At 36.8% G+C, this 13,146-nt stretch overlaps 1 protein-coding gene across 3 annotated transcripts in view; it reads left to right on the top strand.

The window, feature by feature from the left end:
• The window catches only part of frmd3 (FERM domain containing 3), a 47,469-nt gene that overhangs the window by 12,791 nt on the left and 21,532 nt on the right, over positions 1–13,146 (top strand). Inside the window, exons 2-8 of one of the 3 annotated variants that reach the window (XM_067520264.1) lie at positions 166–270; positions 1,506–1,548; positions 1,690–1,794; positions 5,567–5,645; positions 9,088–9,185; positions 10,521–10,644; positions 12,154–12,241. In XM_067520264.1, the coding sequence (XP_067376365.1) occupies positions 166–270; positions 1,506–1,548; positions 1,690–1,794; positions 5,567–5,645; positions 9,088–9,185; positions 10,521–10,644; positions 12,154–12,241 (642 nt within the window). Of the gene's footprint in view, positions 1–165; positions 271–1,505; positions 1,549–1,689; positions 1,795–5,566; positions 5,646–9,087; positions 9,186–10,520; positions 10,645–12,153; positions 12,242–13,146 lie in introns of those variants that run through there. The other 2 variants (XM_067520265.1, XM_067520266.1) reach the window with 2 other exon arrangements.

The following is a 13,146-nucleotide window of genomic DNA, read 5'->3' as shown; positions in this document are numbered from 1 at the left end:
TCACTGTGATTATAGTGCAGTGATGCAGGAGTATCAGATACCGCTGGGAATTTTATGGGATTTATCAGTGTGGATGAAAGAATTGCTTTGATTAATGTACAGGCTGCTGACAGATTACAGAACATCGTCCTGGATTGATGTGTGTTGTGGTTTTTGTCTTTACAGAAAGACACCAAAGGCCAGTTCCTATTGGATCATGTGTGTAACCACTACAACTTACTTGAGAAAGACTACTTTGGTATTCGATATGTGGACCCTGAGAAACAGAGGGTAACTTTTTTCCACTAACTTACACACACACACACACACACACACACACACGCACAAATTAGGGCTGTGTATTGGCAAGAATCCTGAAATACAAAACATATCACAATGCAGGGCTCCACTCTGCTAAAAATACAGAAATAGAAATGTAATATATTTGTGCATTTTTCAGTAAAATGAAATATCAAAACACTGTCTATTTACATTTGCTTCCTGTGATTTTCTACGTCTTCTGGCCTAATTAACGGAAATCTAATGAATAGATGATGTTTTATTTTCAAATTAAATCTATCCGACCAAAATATTTTTGTGTGATTGCACATACGCAATCACAGCAGTAGAACAAAAATGTTAAAAAATTATTATCACACCTACAATCAGGAAATGCGTCCACTGAGTCAGCAGGGTCAAAGTGGGAAAATTGCTCATTAGTCAGGAGGCAGTCACTGGAGTACATTACACTTTCAGGTGACAAATAACAACAGAGTCAGTCTCCATATTTCAAACAGCCCACACACAGATGAGACTTCTGTTTATCTGAACAGAAGCTCGGCCATCCTCTACTCTAGCTGCGTGTAAAACAAATGGAGAATAAAATTACAAAAGTGAATATTGTCAAGAGGTTTTGTAACACCAGCCTAAAAGGCATAAATTTTACAATAGAATAAAAGTTCCAAAGTAATAAATAAAAATTGCTATGTCACATTTCTTATACCAACTTCATGAAGTCATAGATTTGGTGATTTGGGTAAATTGTACAAATATGTGAAGGGGAAGTCAAATAAGTTGCGGTATCTGTAATTGTGCGTTTAGAGTAACAGTTTGAGGGATCAAAATGTATGTAAAATAACAGACCACTTCTCCTTCATTAGCACCAGTGAGGAGCCTCTAATCTGTTATAGTGGAGCATTGCTCTCAATAACACTTCCTTCATTGCACAACTTTTCAGGAGTTTCTTGCTGACATTATTGGTCTTAACTAATATTAGAGTTTGAATTTAGAGTGTATATGGGGAGATATTTCAAGTTCATTTACCATGTTCAGAATAGTTTAACCTATCAAATGATGCATTCAAATGCATTTAATTTTTTGAGGTATTACCTCAAGTTCAAGTAGTGTGTCATTCAATTATTAATCGAAATGAGTTAGACTGTTGAAACTGCAACATATTTTTTATTGATGTCAGTATCTTTAATTTTGTCTTTCTACTTCCTCCCTGCTCCTACTGTCTCTTTCAGCACTGGCTAGACCCCAATAAGCCTGTGGTGAGGCAGATGAAGTGTAAGTGAACTGCTCCCTTCTTGTTTTCCTGATGTCTGATATTTCATTAGTGTCTCTATGTATACGACAGTGAGCCAAGAGTGAAGCGTATGCATGTTTGTATATAACTGTATTATGTGCTTGGTTATGTCTTGTATGCAGGCCTGCATTTGTCTCCTAAGGGTTGTGTCAGTGTGAGGGGGTCAAGCTGTACAACAGGCAGAAAACACCACAGAGACTCTAACAGGGTCATGACAGCAAACACAAGTCAGTGGAACTTCAAAAAAAAATTATATATTAAAAATCTGATATCTGCATGCAGCCCACAGCAGGAATTTGTGGCTTTGAGTGGTTAAAAATAGCTGTACATTTATCTGTTTTTCATAAAAGACACACTGGTCATCTTATCATTTTCCAGAAGCAGGGACAGAGACAGAACCAGATACATCAGATAGCAACAATTTCTCAGAAACACTACAGGGAGACAAACAGAAACACAATGAAAACAGACAAAGCAGGACAGAAAGACACAAAATGGCCAGAGGGACAAGTGTCCTAAAAAAGAAAATAAACAAACACATCTAACTATAACACACAGCTGTGCCAGGGGTCCACAACCTAAAGACAAAGAACTCTTGAAACATCTTGAAAGAAGCACAGATGCTGCTTGTGAAGGTTGTGTGAAGGATGTAAAAAAGAGTGAAGTTTTATTATCGATGAGTTTAATTAATCTATGAGCCTACAGTGTAACAGCAGCATACATGCACAAAATTGTTTTAAGAGGGGCATAAGTGGGGCATACAGCAAAGAAAGAAGCCACAAAAGGTTTTAAACTCAAATTTTACACCGGCTTTTAGAAGGTAATAAACATTTAGCTCTTTATTATAGCGTCATGTTCAATCTGTCCTACTTGTGCTAAAGACTCTACATTAATTTATAATCATACTAACAACCGCAGCCAGCGGTGACCAATCAGAATTTTGAACATACAATTACCTGTGCAGCCCCTAGTCATCCAGCTAAGCCCTCAGTAAATTAAAATTTACACTAAAAATACTTTTCAGATTCGTGACGGAAAGTAAAAGCGCTGACTCAAACTCACCAACAGAGGAAGATGTTTAAGTCTTGAGGTTCACCGAAGTTTACTTATTTGCATCAAGGTGAAAATCAGAATCTTGCAACAATTCTATTGGCTTGTGCAGCACATTGCCAAGAATCAAGAAATGCGATTTACTGTTGAAGTAAATCTTTTACTCTCTTTTTTTTTGAAAGATGTAACTAAATCCTGTCTCAGCAGGATAATTCTGCCTTTGTTTTACCTGGTGACAGGTTGACATATTCAAAAAGTAAAGTTTTCTTTGTGTTGTGCAGTGTGTGTGCGTGCCTACCTCTACTTCTTCAACTCTTTCAATTAGTTGAAAACGCAAATTTCTGCTCTGCTGCAAAATAACTGTGATCTGGAAAAATACACAGAACAAAAAACAGCAGAATGTAAAGAGAAAACGTTTTACTTGTAGAACATTTTATTTTATAATCTTGCTTGTATCCTGACAAATCTCTCTCTGTCTTTTCCCCTGTCGCACTCATCTCTCCTTTCTTTCTCTCTTCATGTCTCTGCCTGACATTTACCCACTCTTTTAATGACTGTCCTGTCTTTCTGTCCCACTACAAAATTAATAAAGTGGCTATTAGCTGTGAATTCTGCTTCATCACAACATGTGCCAGAGGACAAGAGGGGGGGCTGAAGAGAGCACTGAGAAATAATATGAGGCATGGAGATGAAGAAAGAGAGCAAATAGGAAAAAGAATGATGAAGAGGAAATGTGTGCATGTGGGGGAATTCAGAAGGGAGGGAGAGGAGACAGGGATAGATAATGTAGCTAAAGAAAGATTTTTGAGTTGGGAAGGAAAGAGAAAAGAGATGAGTAGATTAGAGAGGCAGTTTGAGATGACAGAGGCTGACAGAGTGAAAGAAAGAAAAAGTGGATGAGAGAGGATGGTGGAGGATGAGTGTTGAATAGGTCTGAGTTATACTGACACATCAGTTCTGCCCGTGGCAGGATTTCTCCCAAACTGGGATGTGTGGCTTGTGTTTTATTTTCTCCTGGTGAGTGTAAACTTATGTAGATTTACGTCACATTCGCCTGTGTATGTGCGTGAACACTATTGCGCCAATTCACTTCAAAAAAGCATTTTGGTCCCTTAAGCCTGAGCAAATAAACAGCTCAAGTTCTCTGGAAGCGGGTGGGAGGATTGTGTCTTTCATATTGCTCAGCATGTATTATGTAGATGCGTGCTATTTTTCATGGCTAGATAATACAGCAGAGTATCACGGCAATATAGACAGTGGTGAGGGAACCACTCTGGTGTCAGATGATACTCAATTTTTTCCCTTTTTCTGTCATTGATTTTTCCTTTCATTTTGGTATCTACTTTTGTTTCCACTGAAAATAATCTCAATAATAATTCTGTGTTTGCACTCAAAATATCCCCATGTGTATATGAGTAAACCTCAGTTAAACCTATGAGTACAGTAAATACTTGTTTACTTCAAATAGATCACTTCTTTTTGGTGCAGAATACATGATACTTTAATTACCTGCAGAATACCACTGCTCTTATTAAATATTTTGGTGGAAAAAGAAGAAATACATGACAAAGTATTATGAATATGTATCATCTTTATGCTAAGTATATGGTTGAATGTACTTGTTAAGAATATAAAGAATACACTCCTTATCATAACTATCTCAACAATGCATGCATTTATTCATTTACAATGAAAATAGGGTGAAAATACTAATATGTATTATATTTATTTATACATATATATATTTCAAATAAAAAAGACTTCCTCGAATGACCAAGTAGAATAAAAGTGGGAATGAGAAAAAGTGGTAATAAACCAGATTAGCTTTGGTATTTTTTGACCTGATAAAGATTTTTTAATATGACCTAAGCAGATTTAGTCTATAAACTGAAATTACATTTGTTCCACATACAGTATATTCACAAAAAATCCAACAGGTCCTCCAAACTAAATGATAAAACATTTGTCAGTGACTTGCAGACACAAACAAGAGTTGATTGTCAATAATCTGCATTTATATAGTGCTTTTCTAAATTATTCTTACCCAAAGCACTTTACACTGCTTCTCATTCACACAAACACACTGATGGGGGAATGGGCTTCACTCTCCAGGCATAAATTTGGGTAAGTTGGGGTTCAGTGTCTTGCTCAAGGACACTTTGGCCAATGGAGCTGGGGATTTAACCAACAACCCTGGGATTGGTGGACGACTGTTCTACCTCCTGATCCACAGTCAACCTCAATGTATTACCCTCAACTGGTATCAAACATTATTGTCTGTTAGTTGGAAAAGGAGTCTCCAGTCTCTTGCCTTGAGAAACAAAAGTAAATACAGGTTGACTTGAAAAAAAAAATATTCTTGTAAAATAAAAATCAAACTGTCTAAATTCTAGTATCAGTATTTACATCATGCACATGTCTTAAGATCACATCAGAAAACAGGATTATCTCTGCATGTTTTGTTTGTGTGTGCATTTTGTGAGACCTCAGGAGGATATTTAAGCTATTGCTTTCGTTTGATCTGAGCCCCATGTGTGCACACTTTGTGTGTGTGCAGGGCTATGTGTTTTACTGTCTAGGTAGTGTGTGTGTGTGTGTGAGAGAGAGAGAGAAATGAGTAATTACTGTAATTATCAAATGACTAATCAGTATTAGAGACATACTGTTGTTTCTTTTTTTGTCTCCAACTTCTTCCTTCTTCCAGTTTGACACGGTTGTCATTGGTTTGCTCCCCTTCTCTTTCACTCCATCATTTATTTTTTGTTCATTTAATGCATGTTTTTCTTCTCCTCTCTAACCTTTTACTTCCCCTCTTCTCCTGTCATTTTTAATAACTTTTTTCTAATGTTTCACTGACTTTAAATATTACTTTGTCTCCAAATGTCTAATTTAACTCTAATAACTTCTAATTATCGCGTTTAAACTTTGTGTCTCTCTTGTGTTCCGCAGCTCAGCAGCCGTACACAATGTGCTTCCGGGTCAAGTTTTATCCCCATGAGCCAATGAAAATCAAGGAAGAGCTCACCAGGTAAAAACGTAGCAGGCAGTGAATTCTTTGCAAGGTACGGAGGAAGAAGGGAGAAACAGATGGTAGAACAAGAGATGTCGCTCTCTTTTTCCTTTTGAGAACAGTTTTATTAATGAAAGCATAGAAATGCATTTTAATGACTTATTTCTAATTATCATCAAATTGAGACATCTTTGCTTCTTTATCTTTAGTCCATAGCTTTTTGAACTTGGAGAAAAGTAGACAAATTTGTCTTGACCTTTTTACAGAGACTAGTAAATCACATGTTAGCAATTCCTCATGTTTAAATGTTTTCAGTATCTAATGTTTCAGCAGGCTGAGTAATATTTACTCATATGTGAGCTTCAGACACATACTCTACTGAATCCTATAATAAACACTGATGGAGGAATTATGTTGCAAAATGTTGCTGGTTTTGCAGAAACTGTCACTATACATTATTGTGCATAAGGTTTGCATGTACTGCTGTAAAATGGGTTATTCTTACATTTGTCATTCTGTACTGAGTGTTAACACGACCATTGGCTGTCACCTTTACACCTTATACACCTTATGTTGTAATAGATTATTTTGTGATATTTTGCATGTCAAAACATTATCACTATTAGTGAATAATTATTTTGTAAAAACATTTTTCTTGTATTTGCTGTAGTCCAACTTGTGGTAAAAGTGGTAGTAGCCCCCCTCTGTCTCCTCCAAACACACTTTCTCTCGGGCTTGGTGATAATTAGAAATGCTCTGTCAGTAGGGACTTGTGTTCTCTGTCCCATCTGAGCTGTCATTACTCACCATCTTTCCTTCTCTCTATCGACCACCATTTCTCTTGCTTCCTCTCTCTTGTTAATCCTTTTCAGGTCTCATCACATCAGGTCTCATCCCCATATAATTTCATCCCTAAGTTGTCTCCTCCTTCACTTTTTTCTGTGTGTCTCTGTCCTCCTTCATCACAGGTCCCTCTTTTTCCTCAGTTGTCTCTTCACATCTCTTAGCTCTATGACTCTTTTCCTTCTTTAAGATTTTTTGTTATTTAGGCATTTCCCTTATAATTCTTTTTGCCTCCTTCTCCTGCCCTTGCGTCTTAACAAAATTATAGGATTGCATTTTTATTTAGTTATCTAGTCCATTTACACTCACTAGAGGGGCTCTCAGGAAGAGGAGCATTACATAAATGTTCTATTGGTTAGTTAAGACTGGACAGAGAAGTTCAGTGTAGTAAAGTTCACGTAGAGACTCCATAAAGTTAAGAAGACATTCCAGTCAATGATGAAATTTAGTGGTGTGCTGAATTTCAAGTTTAATTCAAACCAAAATCCATATAAGTATTATTTGAATATGTGTGTGCTGCATGTGCTCCAGTTTGCAGGATGTTATTTAAAATGAACATAAAATCCTTGACTTTACATTTTTCCACAAATTGTGTAAGAAAAAAACTTAGAAATCATATCCATCTTTGCTGATTGTGCACCACACAACCTATATCCAGTGTTCAAAATCAATGCAGAGAGCAAAGCAATTTTAAGTAACACTAAGAGATGGAATTAACAAACTGAATGTGGCACAAAGGAACATGTATGGTGGCCTGGCCAAGCTAAATCACAACAATGGGTAGTAATACAATACAATACAGTGGCCCTGTCATAAATTTTACTTTTACAAGGATATAGTTTCTCATTTTTTAAGTTGAAACTTTCAGTAAGATGATAATTATACGGTGTGCGTATTATTGAGCCCAAAGTGGGTAGTGGAGTCGTACTGGAGTGCATTATTAGATGAGGTGGTTTGAGTGTTTTGGCCACCCTATTTAAAATGATTGAGTTGGCCAAAACCGCTGCATTGGGCTGCTTTAATTGCACATCAGGTGGTCATAATGTTATGCCTGATTGGTGTATACATATATACAGTGTCAATAGGTTGTCAATAGGCTCAACATCGACTGATGTGAGCCACGCCTTAGAAGAAAAAGAGATCTGAGAAGACCTATGATCAGTTGATGATTTGCAAGTAAATGGATGGGTTATAGAGTACTCTCAAAGACTTTGGATCTTTATCAGTCAACAGTTGGACATACAGAGTATAAAAGGGCTAATTTGCTAATATTGCTAGTTTCTATAGAATTGGCCATCACATGCATAAATATTAATTGCAAAAATATCAGCATTGAATGTATGTAGGTTTCCTTGAATATTTTTAATTCATATTTTTGTCTGGTAAGGTTTATTAAATGATTTTTTAGCCATCATGAATGCTCATTCTATAAATACATGTAGTCCATTAAATTACTAAACTATAAAAATGAGTTTGTAAAACACAGAGAAGTTACAGATGAAGTGAGCTGAACTGTTACATAAAACAAGGAGCATGTTAACAATATTATAACTGTAAGACTGGGACACATGTTTAGGGAAAGAAATAGAAAAGGCAAAGACAGAGAGAGGAGTGCATGAATGAAAATTATGTAAATTAAGGACGACAAAATAAGATTCAAATGAGTAGGTCATGTAAATATAAATAGCTGTGTTTTTAGGCCAATTTTCAGAACTGTTGTGTGGCTTCAGAGTATAAAGGCTTCTTGGTCCATTCAATCTTTCATGCTTTCTTCTGCTGCCTTCTTCGCTCAAGTTCAAAAACAACTTTAATGAGTCAGTTGCAGTGATGTTGTCTTCTCAACTCATCTGTATCCATGGCAACACATACAGTGCCTACAGTCTTAGCGCCACTGTCGTTTCTCATCTCCTTGGTAACACCAGACCAATAAGCATGTCAGCATGATACCCAAACTAACCTCCACTGAAGCCTTTTCTATAGTAACAACAGTACCAGTCTCTGCAATGTGATAATTGTTTCCATGGCAATACTGTAACCAAAAATACATATCCAATTAAATTGTAATTATATTTCTGCCGTACAGTACTGCAGCCATGCACAATGGCGAAAATAAATGTAATAAAGGACACCTTCAGTGATATTCAACTTGCTTCTTTTGGTTCTAGTTTGACTAGTACATGTAAATGAATGCCATTAAAGTTCCTTCTGATTTCTCTATTTAAAATATCTCTCTACTTGTAGCTAAAAAATGGCTCCAGATAACATCACTGATCGGAACCTTTAGTTCAGATTATGTTATCTTGTTGCTTGCAACATGGAGTTTGTAATCATGGTCAAACTGCTTTTCCAGAGCTCTTGCAGATGACATCATCTGAACTCCTAATGAGAGATGAGATCCCTCCGGGTGATGTCATCTGGAGGAGCTTTTCAGCTAGAAGCAGACAAACATTTTATATAGGGAAGTAATTTAAAATTACATGTACATTTACACCCCAAACTAAACCATAGAAAGTACATTAAAAATGGTGAAATCCCCCTTAAATACATGTGAGGCATATTGGATTAAGTAATATTTTATAGTTTTCTTACTTCTTTACTGCGTTTGTGTGTGTTCCAGGTATCTCCTCTACCTCCAGCTGAAGAGAGATATATACCACGGTCGTCTACTTTGTCCTTTTGCTGAAGCTGCGTATTTGGGAGCGTGCATTGTGCAGGGTGAGGATGTTGAAAGCCAATAAACTTAATTAAAACTTATTTTTTGGGAACAAATTGCAAGAAATTACATAAATTATATAGTTTAATTTTGTGTAGTGGTGAAGATTAATGATGTTCCCTGGCAGATAAAGTTTTCATCAATATTTTAGTTTGGGATCCAATGTTAATTGTGAATCAACAGAATGGTTAAACCTATTCATCAGTGAAAGACGAAAATCTGGTTTCAGCAGCTATCCAAATAAATTCATTACTAAGTGTAAGCTAAGTGTTGTTTCTAATTACTTACTCGGTAAATTGAATTGCGCAATCAGTTAAAGAGCATCATAACAATCAAAACAAACGCTCAGCCCAACACTCTCGATTGACTCATGTCCTTAGAGGGCAGGGTGTGACTGGCTGAGTTATCTCCACCTAAAGTGTGTCGGCATCACTGACTGCTGTGGTTATTGAGGGCAGGGTGTTAAATATAGAGCTGGAGAATAGGTGGAGGATTACTGTTTAATTAAACTCCAGGCCAGTTCCGGATTTAACCTTTATTAAGATTAAACACAAAAATGTATGCCCATTAAGACTTTATACTGGATTTAATAAGGACAACATTTATCTATTATAGTAGGGTTAACCTCATTCAGCTCCATTTAAGTACAGTTTATCCTCCTGTAAAAAAACAACAACACCACAATAAAGATGCCTTAAAAAGCCTAGAAATGTGTTATGTTAAATTTTTGGTTGACATTTTTGGAAAGTCACATGAAAAAAGTGACACCACTTTCACATTGTCAATATAAAGCAACAACCAGAAGCCAGTTAGCTTAGCTTAGCACAAAGACTGGAAACGGGGGAAAGAGCTTTGCTCTATCTAAAGATAAAAAAATACACCAAAACTACCAGTGCAAAGTTAAAAAATAAAGATTAAAATTAAGAATCAATTACAATGCTTGGTTATTCTCTGATGAAGACCTCAAAATGTTTCCTTAGTCCATCACATAAAGGCCAATGCTGTACAATCAAAGGTTGTCATGTTTACATTTCCCTTTGTGTGCAAATCAAACATATGATAAAAAAAAAGGAACGATATTTTGGACATGCTGGTAGGAGGACCCCAGGTATAACAAAACCTTTTAACCTTTGGACCAAGTGAGGCTGTTCCCATTGCTTCCGGTTACTCTCATAATCCAAACTAACTGGATGCCATAGTAGTTACAGTGCTTCATTATAAAGCAAGAAGCTGAATACATCTTTAAAAAGATCATTTAAAAAAGTATCTACACATTTAAAGTAAACAATTTCCCCATTTTTAAAGACCATTTTCCCACTCTCACCCTCTCCTTGCAGCTGAGCTCGGGGATTACGACCCAGAGGAGCACCCGTCAGACTACATCAGAGACTTCAAGCTGTTCCCCAAACAATCTCTCAAACTAGAGAGGAAGATTATGGAAATACACAAGAATGAGCTCAGGTAGGAGTGATGTGTGTGTTTAGGTGTGTGGTGGGGTTGTTTGTTGCTATCAGTTTATGGTTTGATGTTGGTGACAGGTGCGGTTGCTCACTCCTGTGATCTAGGTTTTCAGAACAGGCTGCAGAGGCTGCTTCTCAACTATTATATTATGATATTTAAAAACTGTCTTAACATTGTAAACATTTTTTAGTTCAGGTGCAAATACATCTAAACTGACATACGTTTTCTGAAGAATTTTATTTTAAAAAATTATTTCTAGAGGATATATTACTGTTAGAGGATGGATGGAGTAAAATATCCGTTGACCCCTGACCTGATGGATTAGATTGTCTTCTAATTTCTATATGTGATTGGAGGCTCGCTTACAGCTGCTCAGACACAATAAATATCTGTAAACTCTGGCATGCTCCTGGTTCCCTTTTCAACAATGCCATGAACATGTTTGAACCTTGTTCAGGAGAGAAATTGGTTGAGGAATATGAAACTGAATTTAAAAAGGAGATTAATTTACTCAGAAAGATGTCGGAGTCATAAGATCTGGTAATATACAGTAACTTTCAGTACAGTACAGTTTATGTGTATTACTTACAGTAATATGTACATAAACTTTCTGCATTGGTTTGTCTGTGGTTATTTGTTCCATCGCTGCAGCTCCTGAACGATGTGACCATCACATTTACAGCGATTATAGAAAATCAAAGATAAATCCCAGCACATGATGCCAAGTGACCTCTGCCTGCTCCGATGGGTCCGACTGACAGGATTAACAGCATGTAGATTAGTACTGAGCTGCAGAGAGAGAGACTTCAGGTGATTTGCAAATGGGGATGTGAATTTTATTTTCAAAGATGCGGAGGTTGGAGCTGCCAAGCAGGAGGTCTAGAGGAAGACCAAAGAGGGGATTTATAGATGTGGTGAGAGAGGACATGAAGTTAGTTGGAGTGAGTGAAGACGATGCAGAGGACAGGGATAGATGGTGGCACATGATTCGCTGTGGTGACCCCTGAAGGGGAACAGCTGAAAGGAAAAGAAGAACTCAAGTAGAGATTTCCCATTTTCTCTGTGTGCATCTTGCTTTATATGTCTGAACTCTAAATAAGTAGCAGCATACATTACCCAGTTTCTTCTTAGACTAATGAGAAAGTAAAACATTTCAACACTCCACCACTTTGTAGGAATGTTGAATCAAATAATGCAGAAAAACATCTTTTAGCAAAATTGAGGTGTTCGTGGCTAAAATGCATTCAACAACCCTCATTGCAATTGCTGAGTGTTCCCACGCTTAAGGCAATGTATTCACTTTAGGACGGGCACTGCGAAATAATTCTTCTGTTTTAATTAAGACAAGACAAATGAATTAAATCAACAAAAAAACCTTACCAAACCTCTACAGTTACCTCTGCAGTTGTATCAACAAACACAAGGGGATATACTGTTCATTAACGGCATCAGTGTATTACATTTAACATAAAGCTCTTTCCTCCCCTCTTCTCCTATTCTTTCTTTTAGGGGCCAGTGTGCTGCATTAGCAGAGTTGAACATGCTCCAAAGGGCTCACAGCCTCGAAACTTATGGAGTTGACCCTCATCCATGCAAGGTATTATTTCTGGAGGATATACACACTTGTATACGTGTGATTCCTGGTGACTTAATTTATCCAAAATGTTGTTGTGTATGTATTATTTTACAGAAAAGATCACAATACCATTATGTGGTCTGATTATGGAGCACACCACACATTCCAGTTGTCTCATCTCACATGCAATTATTTAAGTGCTGAGCTAATATGGTGTCACTAATTACAAGACACAGCCCTTATCTCTGTGATGATTGGTCCAAAACCACACACCCATATACCCACCCACCAATGTTAATGTTTCTGACTGGCTATTATACATATATTTGTATATTATTAGTTGTTTTTAAATATGCTTACTTAAATGTATTTTTACTCTATGCTTTTAACAGACACTGATAGAGGCTACAGGCCAAAACGTGTTGGTCATATAACAACAAAGTAGTTTGACAATCTGCAAGTGTTGCCGGCAGTTACATTTTTTATGTTGTGTTCCCATGCAGCCAGTGGGATTGCAGGAGGTTTTTCTATTGCATTGATATTTTTATTAACAGAAATTTACCTCAGCTCGGTAAACAGTAGAGTTATTCTTTACGTTGTCAGTGTAAATAAATTTTTCATATTAGTCTTTAGAACTGATATGAAGCAAAACATCATTTTGGCATCATTGTTGAAAAAAGGTTTATCTCTGTTGCAGGCATTTCTTTACAGGCGTTAAATACACACCAATGATGTTCATGCAGTTTTGTGAAGTACACATTCTCTATACTGGCTTGTAATCACGCTTTGCTTGTTTGCCCTGAAAATCTATATTAAACTGATGATTAAACCTGTGATTACTTTGGTAACAGTGACTGAAAGGTCACCAAGAGAGGAGTAACAATGCGTGAGAGTGACGAGATGAGTGAGAGGGGATGATCAGGTCT

The sequence above is a fragment of the Channa argus genome, chromosome 11 (assembly GCF_033026475.1).
Source record: "Channa argus isolate prfri chromosome 11, Channa argus male v1.0, whole genome shotgun sequence".
In the NCBI taxonomy this organism is placed as follows: Eukaryota; Metazoa; Chordata; class Actinopteri; order Anabantiformes; family Channidae; genus Channa; species Channa argus.
Note: the sequence above shows the minus strand (reverse complement) of the source record. Positions and strands in the feature narration are given on the sequence as shown.